Source organism: Marmota monax, unplaced genomic scaffold (genome assembly GCF_021218885.2).
Source record: "Marmota monax isolate L192 unplaced genomic scaffold, Marmota_monax_Labrador192_F-V1.1 WCK01_AAM20220418_F8-fsc00160, whole genome shotgun sequence".
NCBI classification, from domain to species: Eukaryota; Metazoa; Chordata; class Mammalia; order Rodentia; family Sciuridae; genus Marmota; species Marmota monax.
In genome coordinates, this window is record NW_026694183.1 from 3,505,793 (window position 1) to 3,532,778 (window position 26,986).

Consider the following 26,986-nt stretch of genomic DNA (forward strand, 5'->3'; position numbering starts at 1 on the left):
TAGGAAAAGCAGGCCACAGGGGCCAGGCTGCAGAGTCCCCTTCTTCTGGGAGAGTCCTTAGCAGACAGGTCTTCCCCAAACACCAAAGACTGAACTTGGCAGAACTTTAGGGTTCTCTTTCCTTTCCCCCTATCCTCACCTTCCGCTTTTCTTTCTCTTTTCCTGCAGAGGTTCATTAAAGTTTTTACAGACTGAAATCCACCCAGGGTCCGTGTACAATTCAGAGTTTTGATACATTTGCAGAGTTGTACAGTCATCACCCCAACCCAGTTTAAAAGCTCCTCCACTACTAAGTTCCTCATCACCAGCTTGCAGTCAATTCCCTGTCCCAACCTCCCACCCCAGGCCACCGCAAATCCACTTTCAGTCTCTCCAGATTTGCTTCCTCTGGAAATACCATATAAATGAAACCAGACAGTCCTGCTGTGTCTAAAATAATTTTGCTTCTAACATATGTGAATCGCAGAACCCAGAGAGTCACTCTGTTCAAGAATGACTTTTGCAAAGTTTGTTGTGAGGCCTGTGCAAGAATTGATTTCAGCAGCCGTGTCGATAAGGTCTGCAGTGAGATAAAGAATAAATCTCTCTGAAACCAGGCTAAGAAATAACCGATAGGGCAGTGAAAATGAAAGGATAGATTCTTCCTGCTACCTATCTGGCTGAATCTTTCTCTGAAAGAAGAGATACTAAGAGATATTCAATGGATACCACCGTATGTATTATTAAAAGAATCAGAAGTAGGAAAGAGAACACTGGGGATTTATGCATAGGCATAAAAATAAAATTGAACAGGAAATGATCCAAAATGTGCCATAGGGTTTCTGCTCTGCACTGGGGGAGGCTGCCGGTAAGGTGCAGCCATGAATTGTTTAATGATGAACTGCTTCTGGGCCTGGATACTGGTATGTGGGTGGTCATTTTACTGACTTTGAACTGCATGTGTACATTTTCCTTCCCTCCTTCCTCCCTAGCTTCTTTTCTTCCTCTTTTTTATATTGGGATTCAACCTAGGGCTGCTCTACTACTGAGCTACATCCCCGGGCCTTTTTATTCATTATTTTAAGACAGGGTCTTGCTAGGTTTCTGAGGCTGGCCTCCACCTTGCGGTCATCCTGTCTCAGCCTCCCCAGTTGCTTGGATTACAGATGTTCACCACCACGCCGGGCAGTGGGTAGACATTTTCAAATGCATGTGGGTATCCATATTTCCCGATTAAAAAAAATTGAAAAAAAATTGAATTTTGAGAGAGCTGAGTCTTTCCTTATCTCTGTTCTCTCCACTGGAAAGCAGGGACAGTGATGTTTTATTCTTTCTTTTAGTTGGAGGTCAGGAAACTGGTCCATGGGTCCAATCAAGCTGAGCTGAGAAGGAGTTCATCATGTGATATGTGAAAATGACATGAAGTGCAGATTTTAATGTTCTTAAGTAGTCTTATGGGATCTAGTCTGCCCAGCTGTTTATACACTGCTACTGGATTAAAATCATACTTGGGATTTAGTGGATGGAGGTGTGGAGCCGACATAGCATGTGACGAGCATTTGCTTCCCCTCCTGGTCAGCTGAGGCACTGTCGGTCACACGTGATCTGATTGCTTTTAAGTAACCTAAGATGGTAGCCCCGATCTTGAGGGTAGAGAAAATACAAATGTGTCTTCATGCGTAGGCATGCCTTCCTGCAGCCCCAGGGGTCGAGCTATGCTCACCGGTTCCTTTGTGATATTACCCCCTTGCCCTGTTTGGGATAGAATGTTCCATGGAAACGCCTTTTGTGTGTCCCTTTCTCTTGCTCTGCCCTTGGGTGTGGCCTTCCTAGATGTCAGTCAACCTGCTGACAATGGACATCAGGAAGCTAGACTCAGACCCCTGAAACATGACCCCTTGACTCATTTGAATGGCTTCTCCTCAATAAAAAGGGTCAGCGCGCACCCGCTCTCTCTTCCTGTGGACCCTTAAGGTCAGAGGAGCCGTCACAGGACCCCAAAGAAAAAGGTATCTCTGTCTCTTGTGTGGTTATTTCATGCAGCCCAGTTCCCATGGAGTGACCCTGAGTGTTTTAGTCATGAGGAATGCGACTTGGAGGTGTGACATAGAGGACATTGAAAGGTTGATGTCACAGACCTCCCTTGGTGTCCATGGGGGTCACTTCCAGGACCTCTCTGGGATACCAAAATCCATACTAGAGACCCTTCTCTACAATGGCATGGTATTTACACTCAGCCTGCACATGTCTGCCTGTTCATTTTAGGTCTGCTCTAGAGTATGTGTGGCATCTTACAGTGCAGGTGCTTGTGCCTATCCAGTACAGACACAATTGTTTTAAAGACTATTTTTGATCCACAGTTGGTTCAATCTGCAGATGCAGAGCCCATGGATACAGGAGGGCGACTGTTTTCATCTTTCCTGGAGGAGCCCCAGCGCCATGCCACCAGACAGGGCCACAGGGGAAGCACTCAAGAGGTGGAAGCAGGGATGAGGGGAAGCCCCGGCTTGCACTGGGGTTTCCTTGGGAATGGCCAGGAAGGCAGGCAGACAGCTCGGGACTGACAGGTGTAATTCTGGTGAGCTTGTGGTAGGGGTTGTCCCTTGTAGCTGGCCCCAGGGTGATTTAGGCTGGGGGGAGGGGTTTAGGTGTGTGTGGGGGTACTGGTGTGTGTGAGAATTAGATGAGCAGGGGGTTGGCTCAGGTACAGATTGGGTGTTCCTATGTAAGCAGAGAAAACATCTTATTATGCAAATAGAAAGAAGCAGCAGAGCTGGTGCATGGCACACGTCTGTGATCCCAGTGGCTCAGGAGGCCGAAGCAGGAGGATCGTGAGTTCAAGGCCAGCCTCTGCAACTTAAGAGAAAACCTGTCTCAAAATAAAAATAAAAAATTGCTAGGGGATGTAGCTCAGCGGTACACCATCTCTGGATTCAATCTCCAGTACCACCAAAAACAAAACAAAGCAACCAAAACAAAAACAAAAAACCCCAAATCAAAAAACCCTCCATTCTTGGGGGTGGAGTATTTGATAAGTGCACTTTTATTTATAGAACATGGGTTTCTTTATGGTGTATTCCTATGTGCAAATAACATACTTTGATCACAGAGCTGGGACAGGGCACACTCCTGTAATCCCCAAGATGGCAGCGGTGGAGACAGGAGAACTGCAAGTTTAAGGCCAGTCTCAGCAATTTAGCGAGACCCTGTCTCCAAATAAAATAAAATTTAAAAAGGTCTGGGTATGTAGCTCCGAGGCAGAGCAGGCTTGGATTTAGTCTCCAGTACCACAGCGCGTGCACACACACACACGTGCACACACACGTGCACACACACACACATGCAATTGAAGGAGGAACACAGTAGAGGCAAATGGAGTCTGCTGTGGCCAGAACATGTACCCCAAAGCTCCAGTACTGGAGACTGAATCCCCAATGCCGTGGTGTGGAGGGTCGAGACTTTTAAGAGGTGATCAGGCCTGAGGCTTCCACCTTGGTGACTGGATTGATGCAGTCATCTTGGGGTGGAGTCATCTATGAGTGCATTTTTATTAACAGAATATGGTTTTAAGGTATATTCATACATGCAAATAACACACTTGGATCATATCCCCCAGCCTGTGGCGCTATTGGGAGGAGGTGGAGCCTTTGGGAGGGGCTTTTCACTGGAGAATTCTGGAAAGATGTGCCCCTGCAGGTTAACTCACTGAGCTTCCTGCCAGTCTGTCCTCCTGGCATGTCCAGGACAGCAAGACCCTTGATGAAGCTGACCCCACCCCCCTTCCATCTGCAGGGAGCCTCTCATCTGTGAGTCTTTTTTTTTTTTTTTAAATTTTTATTTATTTTTATTGTTTAATTTTCGGCGGACACAACATCTTTGTGTGTATGTGGTGCTGAGGATCGAACCCGGGCCGCACGCATACCAGGCGAGCGCGCTACCGCTTGAGCCACATCCCCAGCCCATCATCTGTGAGTCTTGAGATGCCTCTGGAGCCCTGAAGACTTAGTAAAGGTTTTCCTACACTCCTCACACGCATAGGGCCTCTCCGCCGAGTGAGTCCTGATGTGCGAGGTGAGTTTTGAGGACTTGGGGAAGGCTTTCCCACACTCCTGGCAGGCGTAGTTCTTGCTCACAATGTGCTTTGTCAGGTGCTTATTGAGGTGCAGGGAGTACCTGAAGGCTTTCCCACACTGCTGGCATTCGTAGGGCTGCTCGCCTATGTGAATGTCCATGTGTCTCCTGAGAAAGGACTGGTAGACAAAAGCTCGGCCACACTCGCGACACCTGTAGCTTTTCACTCCAGTGTTAGTTCTCTTGTGTGGACCAGAATGGTGAGCGTGGGCAGAGGTTTTCCCACTTGGTTTCTTAGCTTCTGTCTTCACACAGGAGGATCCTCCCTGCAAGGTCCAGGCTGGGTTGTGACTGAAGTTGCTTCCACACTGGTTGGAAATGAGCATTCTCCCTGCACTGGGAGTCCTGGGTGCCTTGGGGACTGTGTCTCCACTGAAGGCTTTTCCAGACGCATCCCACAGCTGAGTATCCACTCCCGTGTCAATTTTATCGTGTCCACGACGCACGTGGTTCTGATTGTCCATCCACGGGTGTGATCTCGGCTCTGTGCATGTTCTCATTTGCGGGACCAGCCGCCCGTTCTGCCAACTGACGCCATCACAGCCATCATTTTTAGGTAATTCTTGATGACTGTTTAAGATGGGACAATATGTCACGATATTCCAGGAACACGGCGGGATGTATTTTCTTGTGGACTCTCTCTGCGAAGGCACAAGCCTCAAGCTGTCCCTCACTTGGTGACACCCACAGGATACAGCTGGAGATACGCCTTTGCCCTGGGCAGCTGCAGCTTGGGTCGCATTTTGCTCCCCTGGCTTCTGTGGCTCCTCTGTGCTGTGGCACTTCTGGTCTTCTAACAGGGAAGGCCACCACGTGTTGCCAGTGAGACAGCCGGTGGCTTCACGAAATGTTCTTGTAGCAAGAACATCTGGCTGAGAGGTTCGGTCTTTGGTTTTACATTGAGTCACCCAATCTGAAATAAAGTGGCACAAGGGTTACATTCTTCCTCCCAAGCAAAGGTGGGTGAGAGGAAAAATGGCGGCACCCATGTGGATTTCTTTACACATGACCATCCAACATATGTGACAAAAAGATGGGAAAGGGAAGAACCCAAGACTAAGTGAGCTTAGTGCCTTAGAGTGACCCTGTTCGTGGGCTCCATTTACACCCACTTGTGGACCCCACAAAGGCTTGTTCATCATGAAAGGCATGAAAATGTCATGTCATTGACAGGCTTCCAGGTTCTTGGGGAAAACCAATGTCCACTACTTGGGGGGCAGAGGCTGTGTCTGTCATTTAACAACCCCTTTCCCATCTCTCACATACCTCTCAGGACATAGGAGGTACCAAACCAGCACTGGTCCCATTGTTGACTAAATACAGGAGGAGCATCCTCGGCTGTGGATGCCATGTTTTCCCACATCATGTCCTCGAGGAGATTCCTCTGAAAAGGGTCCACGTGTCCTTGGTGAAGTTCACAACCACATCCACGAAGGTCACCATGTCCTAAAACAACATTCCCATTTTGGCTCTGTGGGGTCCTATTATAGTTGACTTGTGCCTCTCCACCCAAATACATGTTGATGTCCTAACCCTTGGGACCTTTAAAGGTGATCTGATTTGGAATTCAGGTCTTTGTAGATGTCAGGAGTTAGGATGAGGTCATAATGGAATAGGTTGGCCCTGTCCAATGGCTGGTGTCCTCATAAGAGGAGGAAATCTGGACACAGATGCACAGAAGGGAGGATACCATGTGACAATGACAACAGAAATTGGAGGGAGGGGTCTATAAGTCAAGAGTGCCAAGGACTGCAGGCAGCCACCAGAAGCTAGGTGAGCGACTGACCACCAGAGCCTCAGAAGGAACCACCTGCCGCCATTTCGATTTTGGATTTCAACTCCAGAACTGTAAGAGAATACATTTCTGCCATTGGGAGGTGGCCAGTGGGGGGCACTCTGCTGCAGCCACAGGCAGTCTGACCCCCCCCATAGGGAGGGTGGCTCAGGGCCTAGGAACACTCCATTCACAGAAGGTTCATTCAAGGTCTGGTTCTCTGCCATCAGACTCTTCTCCCCTCTGTCCACATTCACCCCCAAGATGACCATAAAATGGCTTGTGGGGTTGGGCGCGGTATCACACGCCTGTAATCCCAGCAGCTCAGGAGGCTGAGGCAGGAGGATTGTGAGTTCAAAACCAGCTTCAGCACCTTAGTGAGGCCCTAAGCAACCCAATGAGACCCTGTCTCTGAGTAAAGTACAAAATAGGGCTGGGATATGGCTCAGTGGTTAAGTGCCCTTGGGTTCAATCTCCAGTACCCCCCACCCCCGGCGGGGGGCCGGGGGAGGGGGGGTGGTTTATGGCTTCTTGGGCTGTGCTTCTGCCTGTCTGTCTGTCTTCATTCCCTAAATTCTTTCATCCTGACTCACAGCTTTGGGGATGTGCCAGTCTCCCCTGGTGGACAGTGCTCTCTCAGTGTACTGGGGGCTGTAACCAGACACCACCCACAGGGACATGTTGGTGACCACAGGGGTCGTCTCACAGTCCTGAAGGCCAGAAGTCCAGGTTCGAGGTGCCGGCAGGCTTGCTTTCTCCTGGGGCCTCTCTCCACGACTAGCAGAGGGCCGTCTTCTGTGTTCTCACAAGGTCTCTCCCCTGTGCTCACACATCCCAGGTGTGTCCTCATAATGGGCCAGGGCCCCACCCTTATGACCTCATCTGACTTCCGTGACTTCTTTCAAGGACTGTGTCTCAGTACAGTCACGTTGGGGACTAGGGCCTCACTATGAATTTTAGGGTCACACAGTTCAGTATACAGCACCTGTGTATTCCCTGTGATTTCCGGATCCACCTCAGTCTTGGGGACTACCTTTGCTGGAGAGCCAGGCTTGATTTGGAAATGAGTAGCACCACAGTGAGACCTTGGGTTCCTCAGACAACGCTCTGTGACCTCATTTGACCCCCAGGCCCTGATGAGGAGTGGAAAGGATCTGTCACTGCAGCAGGGGGACCCGGCAGAATCCCCTGTGCATAGTCTCTTTAACCAGAGGTGCAGACCTCGGAGGGCACATCTGAGGACAGGCCCTGCCTGGCCCCATCTGCTCTGGCCACCCCAGTCTTAGGCAGATCCACCCTCAGTCGCTGGGAACCACTGTGCCCTTTGGTGGGGGGGTCCACTGCAGACTTTTCCTAGACAAAGTGTCACCAATAGAGCACCCAGTCTGAGCTTTTCTGTGTCCCTTGAAGGAGGTCGACAAGGAGAGCTTAGGGGGAAGAAAAGGGCCATGAAGATCCAGGCTCACTGCACCTCCTAAACACTAATCTGAGCAAGCATGTGCTCGCGGGAATGTTCCTGCCTTGCGCGCCCCCCCACATTTAGTTCTGTTTACTTTTGTTTTTGGTACCTGGGATTGAACCCAAGGTCACTTAACCACTGTGCCACATTCTGAGCCCTTTTTTATATTTTAGAGACAGGGTCTTGCTGAGTGGCTTAGCGCCTCACTGAGTTGCTGAGGCTGGCTTTGAACTCACAGTCCTCCTGCTTCAGCCTCCAGAGCTGCTGGGATTACAGGCACCCACCACTGTGACAGGCCATGTTAGTTCCGTGCTCTGAGCACAGACTCCCACCTGAATGCTTATTCCATGCAGGGGCTGATCTGAGGCTACCTGCCATTCATTCAGTCTTAGGTGAAATTGGCAGTTGTGGGGTCAGGACAGTCTGCCAGGCCATTAGGATGCCTTGTAACCACAATGGCTATTTGGTTCTCAGTCCCCTGGGTTCCGGGGTATCTGGCATTCTGTACCCCATGAGTCATCAGCAATACCAATCAACAGAGAAGCATAAGACCTTGGCTGACAATCTGCAGTGGATCAATTTCCACACAGCAGGCCATTCAGAGCTGTAACGCGCGGTCACCTTGCACAGTAAAGGGTCAGCCCTTCGAGTCTGGTTTGTTTGCACTCTGCATATTAACTTGAAGGAACATTAGGCACAATACCAAAATCTTATATGCATCTGTCTCTTGGCCGCCCTGCATTTGTTCTTGTGGGGTGATATTCCAAAAATACCCCTGCTAGGGCTGGGGCTGTGGCTCAGTGGTAGAGCACTTGCCTTGCATGTGTGAGGCCCTGGGTTCAATCCTCAGCACCACATAAACATAAATAAAATAAAGGTATTGTGTCCATCTACAACTAAAAAATATATCCTGGCTAAAATGCCAAATTATATATGCATATTATTGGAAATTATTTATCATTGCAAATGATTGAAAACCACCTCTAAATATCCAACAATGGGAAGTGATTTAAAGTGACATTACCAACTATATGATCCACATTACCAACTATATGATCATAGATAAGAATGAGTAAAATCGTTCTCATATTGATATAAAGTAAGATTATGTGGTTCCAGGTTATATTTCATATTTTAAGTAAAAAGAAGAAGTAAAAAGCTGTGCAGAGTGGTGCCTGCCTGTCGTTCCAGCAGCTTGGGAGGCTGAGCAGGAGGACTGCAAGTTCAAGGCCAGTCTCAAAACTTAGTAAGTCCAGAAGCAACTTAGCATTAAAAAAAAAAAAAAAAAAAAAGACTGGTGGCATGGGGTGGGGGTGGGGACATAGCCCAGTGGTTAAGCACCTCTGGGTTCAATTTCTAGTTCAAAAAAAGGGGCCAAGAACACGTATTGTAAATCAGGAACTGGGTGGAGCAGAAGCATAGAGACCTTCTCTAAATATTGCCTTATTCTATAGGTTTTAGTTGGAAACCACGTGAAATTCCATTGTCAATAATAAAGCCATACCTAAAATAGAGAAACCGAAATGACAGAGGGTGTATCCTAGGTTGGCAGGTGAACCACTGGGAATAGAAAGTATGAATGGCCTACAACCTTAGCGTATAATTTCTATTGTACAAAAAGAAAGAAAACAAATAGTGGCTTTATTGCTTGAAGTAATATTAGACATTTTTAAACTAATATTTTATGCACAATGTAGGATCAAACAAAGGCACTGTTAATATTAAGGAAGTAACATTTTTAGTGCAAGGAGAAAAAAGATTCAAAGGTAAAAATGAAAAGAGCTGAAAAAAACTCAGATTCAGAATTCCAGCGTGAATAAAAACACAGAGGGGCAGAGAGGGAAATTCCAGAAGTGCACCTGGGTTATCCTGCTGTGCCAGATGGCAGGGAAGTCACCCCAGGCTGCCCGGCGGAGGCTGCCCAAGCCCAGCTGGGAGGGTCTTCTGACCGCTCAGGCTCCAGTGAATCCCTGCAATTGATGGAAACGCACCCGAAGAGATAGACAGCCCCAGGGGGAAGAGCAAGCACGCAACGAAGTCACTCTAGAGCAGGAATGAAGCCTTTATTTTGCCTTTCCAATAGAAAGTGGGATAGCCCTGATCAATGACAGCCCCACAGGGGGCTCAGTCCCCGGTACAGCGGAGGGGAGAGGGAGTATCAAGTGGGATCAGGTCCGCCCTCCCCCAGAAATCCTGCAGAAATCGCAGAGCAACCCCCGCGGCACCTGCGTTGAAACGAGCAGCCTCGGCAGTTGTCTGTCGTGCGCCGCGAAGGACGCAGGATTTCAGACGCATCTCCGCAAAGGTTCACCTGGTCGCCTCGCGTCTACCCTGCACCGACGCCAGGGGGCGATCTCACAAACCCGCTGGCCGGCGAACGCGGCTGTAGGGTGACCCGGTGACCCGTCACTGCGGCCGGTCAGTGCCCGTAACAAAGGGAGGAGGGCTCGAGATGACGAGATGAAGAGATCTGGACACTTGGGCGAGAACTCCTGGAGAACGCCTTGGAGAGTGTTTGCACTTGCTGGAAGAAATCTCACGCTGAAAGATATTTTGGGTGAAAACCGTTGACATTTGGATTCTGATCCTGCATTAGAAGCGTTATAAGTTATTTTTCTTTTTTCAGGCACGATATTGATATTGTGAAGACTTCGATTTCTAGAGATGCGTTATTTTGGGTATGTAGAAAATTCTGCGTTGTAGGGTTTATTTCCACATTTTGTATTTGTACTGTATTTTTAGAAAAAAACTGAAAAAGGTCAGAATAGAAACTACAAAATACAGACATCAAATATACGTCCAAGTGTATAATGTCTACATACAAAGTTGGATGATATCAAGAATTGGTATGTATTAAATATATCATTATTAACATTCAGTTTATAAGATGTATATATAAAACTTGGGGCTGGGGATGTAGCTGAAGCGGTAGCGCGCTCGCCTGGCATGCGTGCGGCCCGGGTTCGATCCTCAGCACCACATACAAACAAAGAAATATAAATATTAAAATTCTCTAAAAAAAATAAAAATAAAACTTGTTTGGATGTAAATTGGTACAATGACTTTATGATTTTTTTTTCTTTTTTTTGGTGTTGGAAGGGAACCCAGGGCCTGGCACCTGCTAGGCAAGTGCTCTAATACCAGGCTACACCCCCAGGACAAGTTTTCTCATGTATGGAAAATGTGAATGTCCTCAGACCTACCTACTACCCAGCAATTCTACTCTGAGGTCTGTATTGTGGAACTGCCCTTCAAAAATATAGCTAGCATAGGGATCCTCTGGGATGTCCTCAAACACAGAGTGTGATCTAGTTCTGGGAGGAGCCCCTCAGCTGAAACTTTTGACAAGTTCTGGGCTGATGCCCACTTTGCTGAACTGCAGGACATCCTGATACAATTTTTTTTTTTTTTTTTTTTTTGTGAGTGTGTGGTTTCCACAGAACTTATTTAATCAGACTTTCATGGGGCTCTAGAAACCTGCATTTCTTAAACGCACCTCTGATTAAAAGTGTGCTTTGGAGAAGCAATGTTAACCTTCATTTTGTGTCAGATTACATAATATAATATAATGGAAGTCACAATTAAACAAAAGATTTTTTTTTATACAAACTATTAACAGATGCTTAAGTACAATCTGGTTTGGAAAAAATGAAATAAAATGAAATCATATTGTTACTGAAAGCTTGGTCCTTGCCCATGATGCCAATTCAATAATGAGGATGCAATTTTGAGAAAAAGGAAAAAGGTTTATTGCTTTGCTAGCAAAGGAGAAACACAGGGGACCCTTGTCCCAGAGGCTGTGATTCTGCTCATCTGGGGTTTTTTAAAAAGATGATTCAAAGGCTACATCCCAGGTGTTCTCTGTTGGGGTGTGATTTACTTATTAATTTGGGAGACAGTCATTTCTGAGATCTTCTAGTACCGTCCTCAAAGTCTGGATTACTTCTTTCCTGTGGTGGGTGTGAAAGGCGAGTGACTCACCCAAGACAGAGATTCAACCAAGAGGTTTTATTGGGGGGCTGCCTGAAGGAGAGGTAGAGAGTAGAGAGAAGAGGAGGAGGGCAGAAAGAGAAAGGGTAGAGAGAGGAGAGAAAGAAGAGGAAGAGGGCAGAGTGCAGAGAGAAGAGAGAAGAGTGTGCTTACAAGCTTTGGCTTAAGAAGGGTTGCGTGGGGACATGGCGGTTGCGGATTGGCAGGGTGACTCAGGAACAGCGAGCGGACACTGTATCCTGCAGGGATTGGTCGAGGAAACTTGAATTTGGAAACTTTTGAATTTGGCGCTCTTGGTTTGGCACTCTTTGGAGAGGAGGGGAAGGGGTAAGGGATTCCATGATGTTCTCAAGAAGGGGGAGTCTCCCACACACCCAACAGGTGTGTCCTCAGGGACAGATAACTCTGCCTAGGATGGGGAGAAAAGGTGACCCTGTTTCCCATGAGATTAGAGCGAGTGGGGAGAGAAGAAGAGAAAGAAATATGTTCTAAAGAGCAGCTGCAATCACAGGCATTCACCACCACACCCTGCTCTCCTTTTGCCATACTGGGTATTGAACCAAAGGCCTTGCACGTGGTAGGCAAGTGCTCTACCACTCAGCTATACTCCCAGCCCTTTGTACTATAGTTATTATTATTATTAGTGCTTGGGAATGAACTCATGGCCTTGTGCATGTGAGACAAGCACTTTACCAACTGGACTATATCCCCAGCCTTCTGTATTATTTTGAGAAAGGCTCTAAATTTTCCAGGGTGGTCTTGAACTTGCAATCCTCCTTCCTCAGTCTCCCAAGTCCGTGTGATCACAAGTTAACACCCTGTATCTGGCAGTATTCCTTGATTGAATATTCTTGTTGACATAACCCAATTTAGTCCCAGTGTGTGGGGATCAAGAGCAGGTACTCAGCTCTGGCACTACTGGCATTTTGGGGCCAGATGAATTTGTTAGAGCTGCCTGAGCAGGCTAAGACCCATTATGTGTGGGGATAGAACAGATCCATATAATTGAGCTACAGCCAATGGCAAGTGTCATTTTTGCTGTGACTGATTCCTAGTGGAAGCCAAGGACAGAGGTCACAGGCTGTCTCTGGGTTCAGATGTCACAAAGACCAACCATCACCAATGAGATGAGAATGAATGGCACCTGCCTGAGCGTGACCTCTGGGTCCCTAGGGCTGGGTTCATGGAGATGCTCATTCAATGTCAAGTAAATGGACTAAATGAGTGCAGGAGTGGGTGAGTGGGAACTGAGTGAGTGGATCTGTGGACATTTACTCTATGACCTCACTAACGCCTCATGCAACCGTGTGTAGGGACTTTGCATTTTTTTTTTTTTTTTTTTGAAGTCTCATGTAAAAAATTTATTTGAAAGCAATTTTGAAAAAAGTCACTATTTACTTATGACTGTTTATTAACCAATTTAAACATAATACTACAGGATGGGGAAAACTTTTCTGTTCTGTTACATCATACAGATTCCAATTAAACAGACACAAAAAATTAGGTATCCTATTGTGAGCTAAGTTATATATAGTGAAAATATTTCTTTGTTAAAGAAAACATCTTCATAAAATCTCTTGAATTTTTAAATTTTAGAATTATAGAAAGATTTGACTGATATACAGCCAAAATATTAACCATTCCTGACTCAAGTAAGTGTGCCAGAGAAAATTAGTTGTGAAGATGGTGGCTTATGGGACTTTGCATTTTGACTGTTATACACTGAGAAGTAGATCTATTCTGAGATCACTTTCTCAGTGTCCTATGATCAACATAGTGAGAGGCAGGTCCAGGCTAAGCCCCTCTAAAGCTGGTGTTGGTGGTCACACTGGGTTCTTAGCTAGGAGTGCACTTTATGATCACCAAGGACATTTGCAAAGACATATGACATATGAAATGAAATATTATATTCTTGTATGTAACTATAGGCATAGTTGTGAGCATGTAGATACACAATCTGGGCTCTTCCACGGCCTCCTGAAGCAGTGTTGGTGAGGCAGGGATTGACAGATGCCAGGCAACAAGTGCTTGTGTCCTTCCTTCCTTCCTTCCTTCCTTCCCACCTTCCTTCCTTCCTTTCTTTCATCCCACCTTCCTTCCTTCCTTCCTCCATTTTCTTTTTTATTTATTTATTTTTTTCTGTACAGGGGATTGAACCCAGAAGTGGATAACATTGAGCCACATCCCCAGCCCTTTTTTATATTTAGTGTAGATAATAAGGCCTCAATAAGTTGCTTAGGGCCTCACTAAGTTGCTGAAGCTGGCTTTGAACTTGGTATTCTCCTGCCTCAGCCTCCCACTTGGTGACAATCACAGGTGTGCACCTCAGATTACAGGTGTGCACCACTGGGCCTGGCAAATGCCTGTTTTCAAAAGGCTGCCTGAGAGATTCTGCTCTGAAACACTTCTCTACATTTAAACTATAAAGCAAAACAAAAGGCAGAAAATAAAATGTTTCTATTCCATAGAATAGAATTCCCCATTTTGTCATTCCAGAAGAAACTGGTTTCTGTTGAGGGAACACATCCAAAGGCCACCTGTGGGGGTCCTTTCTGTGGGAGAGCTGGGTTAGGTGAGGGTGCTTGTTTGCAGGTGGAGCTAAATCAGGTGGGATAAAAAATAAATCTTTGAAGTCACTTGGGGAAGGACAGAAGGAATGAGAAGAAAAACAAAAACACCACCAAAAAACCAACCTCAGATGCCTGGAGGAACCCTTTGGTGGGTTTCTGGAGGGACTAGTGCATAGAGTATGAAGGGCGGGCTGTCTCCCACCCCAGCTGAACCCACCGTCAGTGAGGTCTGCGCTCACTAATGGGGTGTGGAAATGGACTAGCTTTTACCCGGGATGTCACAAAATGCCCAGGTCTTGGGAGGTGCTGGCTGAGACCAGGGTTGGCCCGTGGCCGTCACATCCCGGGTTTCCATACCACCTTGCTGTCACCTGGAGAGCTCAGCGCTGCCCTCACCATTGCCTCCCCAGCAGCAGCATCAGCAGCTCTCAGCCAGCCTGCCAGAAGAGGGAAGGCATCCTTCCTAAGGTACAGAGCGGGCACGGAGGCTCAGTAAGGGACCTGCACAGCAGAGGTAGGAGACGACGCGCGGACCTCCACCTGGGTCTCTCTGGCGCCAGAGACCACGCTGGTGCTTGTACACCCACCCACCAGGCCATGCTCCCACCCAGGAGAGGGGCAAGCTGAGCCAGTGACATCTTCCCAGCAGACCTCACACAGCACCCCAAAGCCATCAGCTGTCCAGGGCTCCACATCCCAAGGCACAGTCACACATCATGGGGGCCTGAGCTTGTGAAACTTCCTCTCCTGTGAGCTGTGTCTTCACTCCCTGACCACTGACCCTGGCAGGAAGCTCCTCTTCTGGCTGTCCCCTCCCCCATGGGTTTTAGGGACAGGCAAACAGTCTGGCCTTCAGGCTCCACCCCACGTGTCCCTGTCAATCAGGAAGACTCAGACACCACTGATGTTAAAACAGTAAAGGAGGAGTGGGAGGCACCCAGAAAACGGCTCATGTTCCTCACTTCTCAGACCCATCATCTCCCCTCGACACATCAGGGGTCTCCAGAGATGAGCCAACAGGATAGATAGATTGCATGATGTCCATAAAGATATGTAAACCCACCCACAGAGTATAGAGGGAAAGAGAGGGGTCTATTCTGGGCATTGGGTCCCCCAATCCTGGAGGCCTAGAAGGCTCCCATCTGTCATCTGCAAGCTGGAGAACCAGGAAGGCAGAGCTACAGTCCAAGTCCAAGGCCCTAAGATCAGGAGCTCCAGTGTCCCAGGGCCAGAGAACCTCATGAAGCTCCCAATTCAAGAGGAGAGTGCATCCACCCTTCCCCCACCTGCTTGTCCTATTTGGGACTCCCAAGGTTGCCTGAGGCTTGCCCACACTGACCAGGGCAGTCTTTTTTTTCTTTTTTTGGTACAGTGGATTAGAACCAGGGGTATTTTACCACTGAGCTACATCCCCAGTCCTTTTTATTTTTATTTTTTATTTGGAGACAGGGTCTTGTTGAGTTGCTTAGGGCCTCACTTAGTTGCACAAAGGATGGCCTCGCACTTGAACTTGGGATCCTCCTGCCTCAGCCTGCCAAGTCACTGGGATTACAGGCGTGCCCCACAGCTGTCCAGGGCAACCTTCTTTACTTGGTCTATGGATTCGAAGGCTTATCTCTTCCAGAAAGACCCTCACAGACCCAGCCAGCAACTGTGTTTTACCAGCTTCTGGGCCTCTCATGACAATCAAGTTGACACATGATTAACCCTCGCGCTGCCAGTCACAGGCTTTCCCTGAATCCTGGACTTGCTATGGCTTAGATTAGCACCTTGTCCTTGTCCAGTTAGCATAGGACACCGGAACCATCTTGTGGTTGGCAGTGCCACTCATGTTCAGGAGGAGCAAGATGAGGCCAGAGTTGGGCCAGGGCTCTGGGAGTGGAAAGGAAGAGATTAAATTGAAAAGGATTAATAAAGTAGAATCAGAAGGGCTCAGTGACCAGCTGGGTATGGAGGCCAGGTTTTGCCTGTAGGGAAGTCACACACCACAGGTGGAACAAACTCTCATTAAAATCAATTGATTAATTATGTTTGCAGCACTAGGGACTGAGCCCAGGGTCTCCTGCATGTAGGCAAGCACTCTACCCTGAGAGATACCCCAGCGCTGTTTTCTTTCTTGTTCCTCTCTTTGGTGCTGGGGTAGGACCCAGGGGTGCCTAACCACTGACCTACCTCCCGGGCTCCCCTTTTTAAAATATTTATTTTTTACTTGTAGTTGAACACAACACCTTTATTTTATTTATTTATTTTTATGTGGTTCTGAGGATCGAACCCAGGGCCTTACAGGTGCTAGGCAAAGGCTCTACTGCTGAGCCACAATCCCAGCCCCCATCCAGGGCCCTTTTTAAATTTTATGTTGAGGGCTGGGGATGTGGCTCAAGCAGCAGCGCACTCGCCTGGCATGCGGGCGGCCCAGGTTTGATCCTCAGCACCACATACCAACAAAGATGTTGTGTCCACCGAAAACTAAAAAATAAATATTAAAAAAAAATTCTCTCTCTCTCTCTTTAAAAAAAAAAAAAATAAATAAATAAAAAATGATCTTTCCCCAACACACTCTAGTTCACATGCTCTGTCATCTATTGGTTAGGGAGTTTTTGTTGTTGTTGTTTTTGTTTTTTTTTCAGTTATACTTAAAAGACATACCCCGTTTCCCATCTAAAAATATTCAATTTCAAACGTTTTTGGAAGATTCCGTACTTTCCAAACATATAATATGTGCTCTGATTTTCCTATATTTGAGACCAAAGATGCAAACTGATTATAGGGTCCACAAAGACACCAGGAGCAGGGAGCAGGACCTGGCGACCTGACCCCAGCGCGCACGTCTGCTCGCAGCCTGCCCCGCCCCTGCCCCGCGCCCCGTTCCGCCTCATTGGCCGGTGCTCTCACAGACACGCCCACCTCCGCGCTTCCATTGGGCGCTGGAGTCAGGGACTTGGACTGGAGGCTGGGGCACCGGCTATAAAAGGCGTGATGAGGAGCAGGTCAGGACTTCCTGGCACAATTCCTCCTGTCCACTTTCGGGTAACCTCCTGGCGGCTTTTCCCGACCATATGGACCCCGGACGCCAGCTCCAAAGGGCTCAGCAGGGCCCTGGCTCGCCCTCACCTGTATCATCCTCCACCCGGAGGCGGCGGTCCTCTCGGGTACCGCGTGGACCCGCAGGTGAGGGAGGAGCAGCGGAACCTGTGGGCAGGGGCCCAAGGGCCAGCCCCTGGAGGGCTGGGTGCGCTGAAGAAAGAGTTTGACACCCCTCTCTTTCCCTGCCCCCGTGCCCTCCCTCCCTCCCTCCCTCCCCATCTCCCCTCCCTCCCTCCCCATCTCCCCTCCCAGGAGCTGCAGTGGGCCAGACGCAACCCGGAACCCCCGCCGTGTGAGTGCTTAGCCTTGGCATCTGGAAGGGGAATGGAGGGGCTTCCGAGGGCGCCAAGCTCGGCCTGGGCGAGTGGAGTGGAGGGTCGGCTCCTGGACGTGCGCTGCTGTTTTCCAACCAAACACCCCTGGCTGGGCCCTCAAGACGGGGAAGAGGACCTCGGGCCCCTTACTCCCCTCCACCTGCAGAACTGGGGATCCTTTCTTCCTGTCCACTTAGGAAGCGCTTCACAATCGATGACTTTGAAATCGGGCGTCCTCTGGGCAAGGGCAAATTTGGGAACGTCTACCTGGCTCGACTGAAGAAGAACCGTTTCATCGTGGCCCTGAAGGTCCTCTTCAAGTCCCAGATCGAGAAGGCGGGACTGGAGCACCAGCTGCGCAGGGAAGTCGAGATCCAGGCGCACCTACGGTAAGGACAGGCTCTGCCTGCGCCTCTCGCGCTGGCTCTCTACACCTGTTTCCCCTTCCTGCTGCACATCCCAACCCGGCCTTTCCCACTGCCCCCAAGTAAGCCCTTGGCCTTGATTTTTTCTGTGCTGCTCATTCCAGTTCAACCATATAAAGTTTCCTCCCTGGGTGGACATCCCAATCCTGACCATGGTCCCTGACCCCAGCACAGTTTGCCCCTTGTGTGACCAGTCACTGGTGATAGCAGCAGTTTTGGGCTCGGGGAGAAGTTTGACCCACCCTCTGTCCCTCCTGCAGACACCCGAACATCCTACGCCTCTACAACTATTTCTATGACTCTCGCCGGATATACCTGATTCTGGAGTTTGCTCCCAGGGGTGAGCTCTACAACTTGCTGCAGAGAAGCGGCCCCTTGGATGAGCAGCACACAGCCACGGTGAGGGGGCCTGGGCTCTGGGGGCCTTGGGCTCACTGCCGGCCTGTGGTGGGGCGTGGGGGCTCTGTGGCTGGTCAGATTGCCGTTTAAGTTTATTTCTGAATTTTATTCTGAGAATTTTAGATAGTGAATAATCCTCACATTTTGATACTTTAGTTACCCTAAGAGTATCCAGAATATTACTTGTATGTGTAAAAGTTGAAGTCATTTCTTGAATCTGACTCTACTCTCTTGTACAATATAAGGAGCCAAAAACACTTATTGAAAGGCTATGAGGGATTTACTGAATAAATGTATGGAACTCATAACTAGAGGTTTTTTTGTTTTTGTATTGGGGGGGGGGATTCTGAGAATTGAACCCAGGGGCACTCAACCACTGAGCCACATCCCCAGCCCTGTTTTGTATTTCATTTAGACCCAGGGTCTCACTGAGTTGCTTAGTGCATCACCATTGCTGAGGCTGGCTTTGAACTCATTCTCTACCTGCCTCAGCCTCCAGAGCCTCTGGGATTACAGGCATGCACCACTGTGCCCAGCAGTAACTGGAGATTTCTAGAGGGCACCAGGACAGGACCCACAGCCATGGCCATGCCAACAGCGGTGGCTGGCGGCTTGCTATCAGGATGAATGACTCCATGTTGCCTCCTGGTTCTCCTATTCCCTCTGTTAGGGCTCAAGTCTTTTGGGAGATGGTGATTGGCTCAGTGGAGGTTCTGTCTGGCTACTTGCTGTGGGAGGGCAATAGGACCTGTCCAGTTTAACATCCATCCTTTCCCCTTCCCAAACTGGACCTCTGGTGCCACTAAAAGGTGGTATTGGGGTGAGTTGCCAAGAGCAAGATTCCTCTGCACTCCCAAGGTTCATGAGGAGCATTCTGTCTGATGGGAAGTGTGGAAGGCTTGCCTTTCAGATGCCTTCACTTTGTTCACAGATAATGGAGGAGTTGGCAGACGCCCTGACATACTGCCACAACAATAAGGTGATTCACAGGGACATTAAGCCAGAGAATCTGCTGCTGGGGCTGATGGGTGAGGTGAAGATTGCGGACTTTGGCTGGTCTGTGCACGCCCCCTCCCTCAGGTAGGTCAGATTGTGGTTGGGTGGGCCCCGGGTGCCAGTGAAGAGTGGTCCAGTTGAATTCATTGCAAATGTAAGACCCAGATACAAACCTGGGTTTGTACCTGAACACTGCCATTTTTAAGGAGAAAATGGTCAAATATTTCCTGGGCTGGAGATGTAGCTGAGTGGTGGAGGGTCTCTGGGTTCAATCCCCAGTACTGCAACTTAAAGCCTTATTGTGGCCCAACTGGAACTTTTATTTTCTGATCTTTGTTAATGTATGACTTTAGCAATAAGATTTCATGTAAATACCTAATAACTTATGAACCATTGCCCCATACTTCCAGCAGTGTATTGTTCTGTATGAATAGATTAGAATCCATTCACTGGGTCCTTAATGTACCATCACTCTGTTTCTTGATGCTGAGAATATTTTTGTGAAAGCGTTCTGGATCATGAGCTAAATGATTGCATGGATTTCAACACACGTTGTTATGGTCCCTGTACTTGCTTTCTCTGTACCTTGGTGCATGATAAACGTTGGTGTCTTCAAACTCCAGTGCTTGGGTGGGGACTTCCAGGATTTCCCCTGATCTGGGCCTCTGCACAGTGCTCCCCTCTCCCTCCACCAGGAGACAGACTATGTGTGGGACTCTGGACTACTTGCCCCCAGAAATAGTGGAAGGCAGGACCTACGATGAGAAGGTGGACCTGTGGTGCGTCGGGGTGCTCTGCTACGAGCTGCTGGTGGGACGGCCACCCTTTGAGAGCCCCTCTCAGAGCGAGACCCAGAGGCGCATCCTCAAGGTGGGATGGCCACACAGTGGGCATACACGGGGAGCTGGGTGGGGGCAGCTGCTGAGCCTGGGGGGGACTGGGGCACACACATGAGGTCACCTGCTACGGTCCTGAGGAGTGCCTCAAAGAGGCACAGAGAACATGGAGCAAAGAAATGAACCAGACTTCCCTTGTTTCTCCTTGGCCTCATCAGGTGGATGTGACGTTTCCCCCCTCCATGCCCGAGGGGGCCCAGGACTTGGTCTCCAAGCTTCTGAGATACCAGCCCTCAGAGCGGCTTCCCCTGGCTCAGGTCCTGGAGCACCCCTGGGTGAAGGCTCACTCCCGGAGGGTGTTGCCTCCCGGTTTTCAGAAGGCTTCCTGAGCCCATCTACCTCTGTCCTTCCTGTGCATCCAGGGAAGGGAAGGCTTCCTCGTTTGTCTTTTTAAATATAGGACACTAACTAATAAAGACTTGAGTCATTTACTACAAGGGCTTTTTGGTTCTGTGCCTTGATGCGCAACTGGGCAGAGTGCTTTGTTTGTTTGTTTGTTTTTTGGAATCAGGAAAACTGCCCGAGATGGGGCCCTCTTGGCCTTGGAATTGGTGAAGATGTGGCTCCGTGGTCGAGTACCCCCGAGTTCAATCCCCAGTACCTAAGAAAAAGAGAGAAAGAGAGAAGCACAGGACTCCTGTCTTAGAGGCTGTGTTCTGTCCATGAGCAGGAAAGGTGGCTTGGAAGGAGGGGACTGGAAGTCTACCTCCCTGGGTTCTCTGTTGGAGGGTAATTCACTTGTTAATTTGGGAGGCAGTCCCTTCTGACCTCTTCTGGTGCCATTCCCTAAACCTGGAAGACTTCATTCCTATGGTGGGTGTGCCCTCAAGGACAGATAAATCTGCCTAAAAGGGGGAAGAAAGGGAGTGCTGTTTCCCCTGAGATTAGGGAGGGGGGAGATTAGGGAGGAGCAAGGAGAGAGGAAGATGAAAAAAATGTCCATTTTAAAAATAGATGACAGTGGCAGAGCAGCAAGAGCTCCCTTCAGAGTGTAAAGTGGGCACTGTTGCAGGAGGACTGCATGTTTGTGGGAAATTTAGCAAGACCTTGTCTCAAAATATTGACAATCACAACATATCTAGGAACATTAGCATGATACAGATTTGTCCCTTGCTGGGTGCAGAGGTGAGCAGCTCTACTCCCAGCAGCTGGGAGGCCCAGGCAGGATTGCAAGTTTGAAACCAGCCTCAGCAACTGAGCCAGGCCCTAAGCAATTTAGGGAGACCCACTTCAAAACACAGAGGGCTGGGGACTTGGCTTAGTGTTTAAGTGCTGCTGGGTCCAATCTGTGGTATCAAAATCCTGTCCTTGACTCTTTTTCTCTTTTTGGTACTAGGGATTGAATCCAGGGTGTTTACCCTTAGATATTTCTACTACACTAGCTCCTTCTCCAGTTAAGTGAAACCCAACTCCATGTGTTGCTAAGCCACTGTGCACCACCCATGCTCCCCCATCCACCATGAAAGGGACTGGCTGCCTCCAATTCTGTCCCCCAAATGTTTCACTAACCAGTTCTTTTGGGGGAAGGGGGGGCTGGGGTTGACCAGGGATTAAACTCAGAAGCACTTCACCACTGAGCCATACCCCCACCCTACTTTGTATTTTATTAGAAATTGGGTCTCACTGAAGGTCAGCCCTCAGAGGGCTCAGCTGCTGCAAGCCTCCAAATGAACCAGGAATATGTTCATGTTAACAGCCAGGAGTGGGCCGTAGGGTGCTCACTCCAAAAGGAAATGCCACCCTAGCTCCAAGCCACACGCTGTGAGCCACCAGCAAAAAGGGCCACAGAGCCCCAGGCACCCGGCATACTGAACAAGAACACAAGCGGGTCAGCTCCTATATACAGTTAGAACAGGCTCCCATCTGACAAGAGGAGAAAAGCCACACCTAGGTGGGCACAATGTGGCTGCCACACTGGGACCTGCACGGAACCGCACTGCTGCCCTCCCACCTTGGCAGACGGCCCACAGCGAGATTGACATTGGTGCCTTTTATACAAATGATGTCCCAGGTCATCAATCTCTGCTAAGATTTACATTAGATTTAAGAGTTGGAGAATCCTAGCAGCCAAGATCCTGCACCAGGAGATAACAAAAAAATTCCTGCATCTTAAAGCGCCAGATGCTCTATGTACGCCTCCCTTCCCTAAATGACAGTTCCTCCTAGGGGCTTAAGTACACCATCCTTAGGACAGCACTGGACTCTGACTTAAAAGCCCATATCTATCAAGAAAAAGGTCAAATACTTTGGTTCCCATCTGACTCGGCAACAGAACCAACAACAGAAACTGGGCCACAGAAGAAACAGGAGATCTGCTCAATTCCAGTCCATTCAACCTGCCATCAGACTAGAGAATTCTTAAGGGCTACTGGGTTCAGCCATATATGGATCCCCAACTTTTCAGTCATGGCAAAAACCCCTCTATGAAGCCACAAAGGGGGGAAACGAGATCCTCTGATGTGGGGGCCAACTAAGCAAAAGGCCTTGGAGGACATTAAACAAGCACTCACCTGTGCACCTGGATTAGGGCTCCCTGACCTCACAAAGCCTTTCTTTCTGTATGTCCATGACTGATCTGGAGTGGCTATAGGATTTTGACTCAGATGCTGAGGACATGGCACTGTCCAGTGGCCTATTTGTCCAAACAGCTGGACTCTGTAGCCCAGGGCTGGCCACCTTGTTTATGGGCCCTTGCGGCCACAGCTCTTCTGGTGTTGGAAGCTGATAAACTGGCCATGGGACAAGAACTGGTTGTCAGAGTTCCTCATTCAATTTTGACATTGTTAAAATATAAAGGACACTATTGGTTGAAAATGAAGGAATGGTCAAATATCAGGGCATGTTATGTAAAAACCCACGTATCCACGTTGAGGTCATCAGAACTCTAAACCCAGCAACTTTGCTGCCCATTGGACCTGGAAAACCTGATCACTAATGAGTTGAGGTCATGGGTGAAGTGTTCTCCAGCAGACCAGACCTGGCAGACCAGCCTCTCGAGGATGCTGATGCAGAGTACTTCACAGATGGAAGCAGTTTTATAAAAGATGGGGTATGTTTTGCTGGATATGCAATGGTCACTCTGGACTCTACAGTCAAGGCAGAGCCTCTGCCTCAGGAAACTTCAGCACAAAAGTAAAACTTATTGCTTTGACTCAAGCACCTCAGTTGACAGCAGGAGTCTGCTGAGGGCCATTGCTAAGTAAGAATGACGCATGGCATGACCCAGGTCATTTGCAGTGACATTGCATGTAAGGTGACCTTGCTCAAGGACCAGGGCGGATCTCGGTTTAGGGCGGATCTGGGTTTAGGACAATCCGGGTTTAGGGCAGTTCCAGGTTTAAGGTGTACCCTGCTGGGAATAGGGCATATCCTGCTGCCTCAGGCACGCCTGCTCCTTGAGTTCCCGTTGAGTTCTCGTGGGATTCAGAGAGTTTTGGGGATTTCGCCCAGAACGTGAATTTGGCGGAGAACGTGGATTTCCCCCAGAACGTGTGTAGAGTGCCAGTGTGAGTTCGGGAATAAAGAATTGCTGTTTGAATCTACAAGGCTGTGAGTGGCTCATGATTTTGTGACCAGCCAGAGTGCGGCATTTGGTGGCCTGTACGTGGAACGTCTGAAACTTGGAGGTAAGTGAAATTGCTCGCCCCTGAGGGAAGGCGAGAGAATGGGTGACCATTTCAAAAAACAATGTGTTCTTGTTTTGATTTATTTTGTTTTTGTTTCAAGCTGCCTATCCCTAGAAATTTCTCAGGCAAACTGGGAAAAATGGTTGGCTAAAGGTTTGAAGTTTGTCGGCCCTGAGGAAGAGAAAATTGATACAACGATTTTTTATTCCGTTTTTGTTTCATTCAGTTTCGGTTTTGTTTTGTGTTATCTTATTGGGTTGCATTATCTTTATAGTAGATTAGAAATTAGTAAAAAACAAATGGAAAAGGTGTTAAGTAAATTGTTAGAGGTTCAGACCATGGAGAAAGACATTTTAGATCAAGCAAAAGAGAAGGTCTCAGCTTCTATGATAGCTATCACAGTAAACTGTATAAACTGATGCATCAATGAATATAATTCAACAAGTAATGCTCAATCAAGGACTCGATTTACTTTGGGAGGAAATGGACATATTGATAGACTCCTCCGCTTTGAACTGCTTGCAGAACTTGCCTGGACTATGTATCACTTGTATACATTGTGAACTATCGTTTGGTGCAGCGAATTGTGGTAGTGCTGGCATATCTTTGCTGATGGTGTCACCAGTGATGCAATTTTTCCAAAGGAGCCATCAATTAGCTTGGTGTCGTGGCATTTCTGTATCCTCCTCCCTTCTGCTAGTGATGGTCTAAAATTTGGGGGCCAACAGAGGTGAGGCAAAGAACCTCACCCCCCCACTGGCACCAAGGCCGAAATTGGGGGCCAACAGAGGTGAGCCAAGAACCTCACCCCCCCACTGGTGCATAGGCCTATCCACAAGTATGGCTGTATGCTGGACCGGTAGTCAGTGACGGGTATGATCCAATTGCAGTGGTATCAACCTAAGACAGGAGGCTGACGCCTAGAGGTCAGTTTTTCCCATGACGGGTAAGAACCATATGTTGAATTGGACAACCTACCAGGCACGGTCCTTAAGCCACATTGCTTGTTGTTTAATTAATCAGAAGGGGGGAGATGCTGAGGGCCATTGCTAAGTAAGAATGATGCATGGCAAGACCCAGGTCATTTGCAGTGACATTGCATGTAAGGTGACCTTGCTCAAGGACCAGGGTGGATCCGGGTTTAGGGCGGATCGGGGTTTAGGGAGTTCCCGGTTTAGGACGATCTGGGTTTAGGGCGGTTCCAGGTTTAAGGTGTACCCTGCTGGGAATAGGGCATATCCTGCTGCCTCAGGCATGCCTGCTCCTTGAGTTCCCGTTGAGTTCTCGTGGGATTCAGAGAGTTTTTGGGATTTCGCTCAGAACGTGAATTTGGCAGAGAATGTGGATTTCCCCCAGAACGTGTGTAGAGTGCCGGTGTGAGTTCGGGAATAAAGAATTGCTGTTTGAATCTACAAGGCTGTGAGTGGCTCGTGATTTTGTGCCCAGCCAGACTGCGGCAGGAGTCTATGTGGATATTTACAGAATCAAAATATGCGTTCTCTACCCTTCATGTTCATAGGGCCTTATGTAGGCTAATTAACTCAGGAGAGGAAAAAACGGGGGGGGGCATGATGTACGGGCAAGAAATTCTTGAACTTTTGGACGCACTGTGGGCTCCCAGAAAGGTTGTGATTATATATTGCCGAGGTCATCGAAAGGGAAACACTGTGGTTTCTCAGGGCATCCAGAGAGCTGACAGAGAGGCCAGGTTAGCTGTCTGCAAGAAACGGGAAGAAAATCCAGTCCCAGGTTTAAATGCTGCCCTTCTGCCTGGCCGACTAGCTAACAGAAAGGGAGCCAACATACTCCCAACATGAAAGTAAGTGATTTAAGACTGAACAAGAAAATTTTCTCCCAGGTGGATGGTGGAGATTTTCTGATGGCTGGATAGCCATCCCAGAGATTCTAGCCCCAGCCTTTATCAAACAGTTTTGCAGGAAAACATGTTGGACATACAGCACTTGAGACAGTTCTGAGTCAACATTTCTATGTCCCCCGGCTCACAAGCATCACCTGGATGATCTGCAAACAATGTGAGGTTTGTGCTCACAACAATCCTTGTCAGGGGCCAAAACTCCCACCAGGAATCCAAACTATAGGAGGAGCACCTTTTGAAGACTTGGAAGTAGACTTCACTGAACTACCCTGCTCATGGGACTATAAGTAACTTTTGGTTTTTTTGTGTGTTCATACTCTGACAGGTGGAAACCTTTCCCACCCACACTAAAAAGGCTAAGGAGATACTAGGATGCTTCTCTGTGAAATTATTTCCAGATTTGGTGTCCCAATAATTATTGGATCAGACAATGGGCCAGCTTTTGGGCAAAAGTGATACGATTACTGACCAAGAGTTTAAATATCAGATGAAAGTTACATACTGCCTATAGGCTGCAGAGGTCTGGTAAAGTTCAAAGGATGAACAGGACTTTTTTTTTTTTTTTTTAAAGAGAGAGGGAGAGAGAGAGAGAGAATTTTAATATTTATTTTTTAGTTTTCGGCGGACACAACATCTTTGTTTGTATGTGATGCTGAGGATTGAACCCGGGCCGCACACATGCAGGCGAGCGCGCTACCGCTTGAGCCACATCCCCAGCCCAGATGAACAGGACTTTAAGGCTCAATTGGGTGAGCTGTGTCAGGAAACTCACTCACATTGTGATGAACTTCTCCCTATTACACTGTTGTGGATTAGATCCACTCCACTAGGAGGACTGGATTCTTTTCTTTTGAGATAATATATGGGAGGCCCCCACTCTTATTAGGGGACTACAGGGAGACTTAAGAGAGATAGGAAAATTAACCCTGAGTCAACAGCTTCAGGTCTTAGGGAAAACTTTCCAGGTTCTCAACCAATGGGTTAGAGAAAGAGAGCCAGTAAGTTTGACCCAGTGCACACTCCTTCAAGCCTGGAGATTGAGTCTGGGTCAAAGAATGAAATATTCAACCCCTGAACTTGTTTGGAAGGGCCCTTTCACTGTTACTTTATCCCCCCCAGCTGCAGTCAAGTTTGCAGAGACAGGTCCCTGGATTCACTACACCAGACTCATGCCTGCAGCTGCGGACTGGGAGTGCTCTCCAGATGCTGCTACACCCTTGAAGCTGACCATCCCGAAGAAAAAGGAGCACCGGAGAAGCTTGAGGATCAGAAGGACAATAGCCCTGCTCCAGTCACTCCAGAAGCTGACTATGACCCTATTTCAGCCACACAGGAGGGACTGGCTGATCAATACACAGTGAAGGATAAACCTCCCACGAAGACTAATGGACTCTTTCATCCTCTAAGATAGTCCCTATACTGTAATGCATTGCCACACCTTGCTTCTAGATATATATGTAATTCTCT

At 48.3% G+C, this 26,986-nt stretch overlaps 2 protein-coding genes across 2 annotated transcripts; one reads left to right on the forward strand and one right to left on the reverse strand.

Moving 5' to 3' along the window:
* Nucleotides 1–3,941: 3,941 nt before the first annotated feature.
* On the reverse strand, nt 3,942–5,027 carry Znf114 (zinc finger protein 114; the record flags this gene model as incomplete). The annotated part of the gene is made up of 1 exon (XM_046466008.1): nt 3,942–5,027. A coding segment is annotated over one exon (1,086 nt), but the record flags the coding sequence as incomplete, so codon positions are not given.
* Nucleotides 5,028–16,934: 11,907 nt separating this feature from the next.
* On the forward strand, nt 16,935–20,383 carry LOC124107957 (aurora kinase C-like). The gene is made up of 7 exons (XM_046466313.2): nt 16,935–17,071; nt 17,240–17,279; nt 17,499–17,690; nt 17,987–18,125; nt 19,057–19,205; nt 19,817–19,991; nt 20,176–20,383. The coding sequence occupies exons 1-7, from the start codon at nt 16,960–16,962 to the stop codon at nt 20,344–20,346; spliced, it is 978 nt and encodes a 325-aa protein (XP_046322269.1). The 5' UTR covers nt 16,935–16,959; the 3' UTR covers nt 20,347–20,383.
* The last annotated feature ends 6,603 nt before the right edge of the window (nt 20,384–26,986 follow it).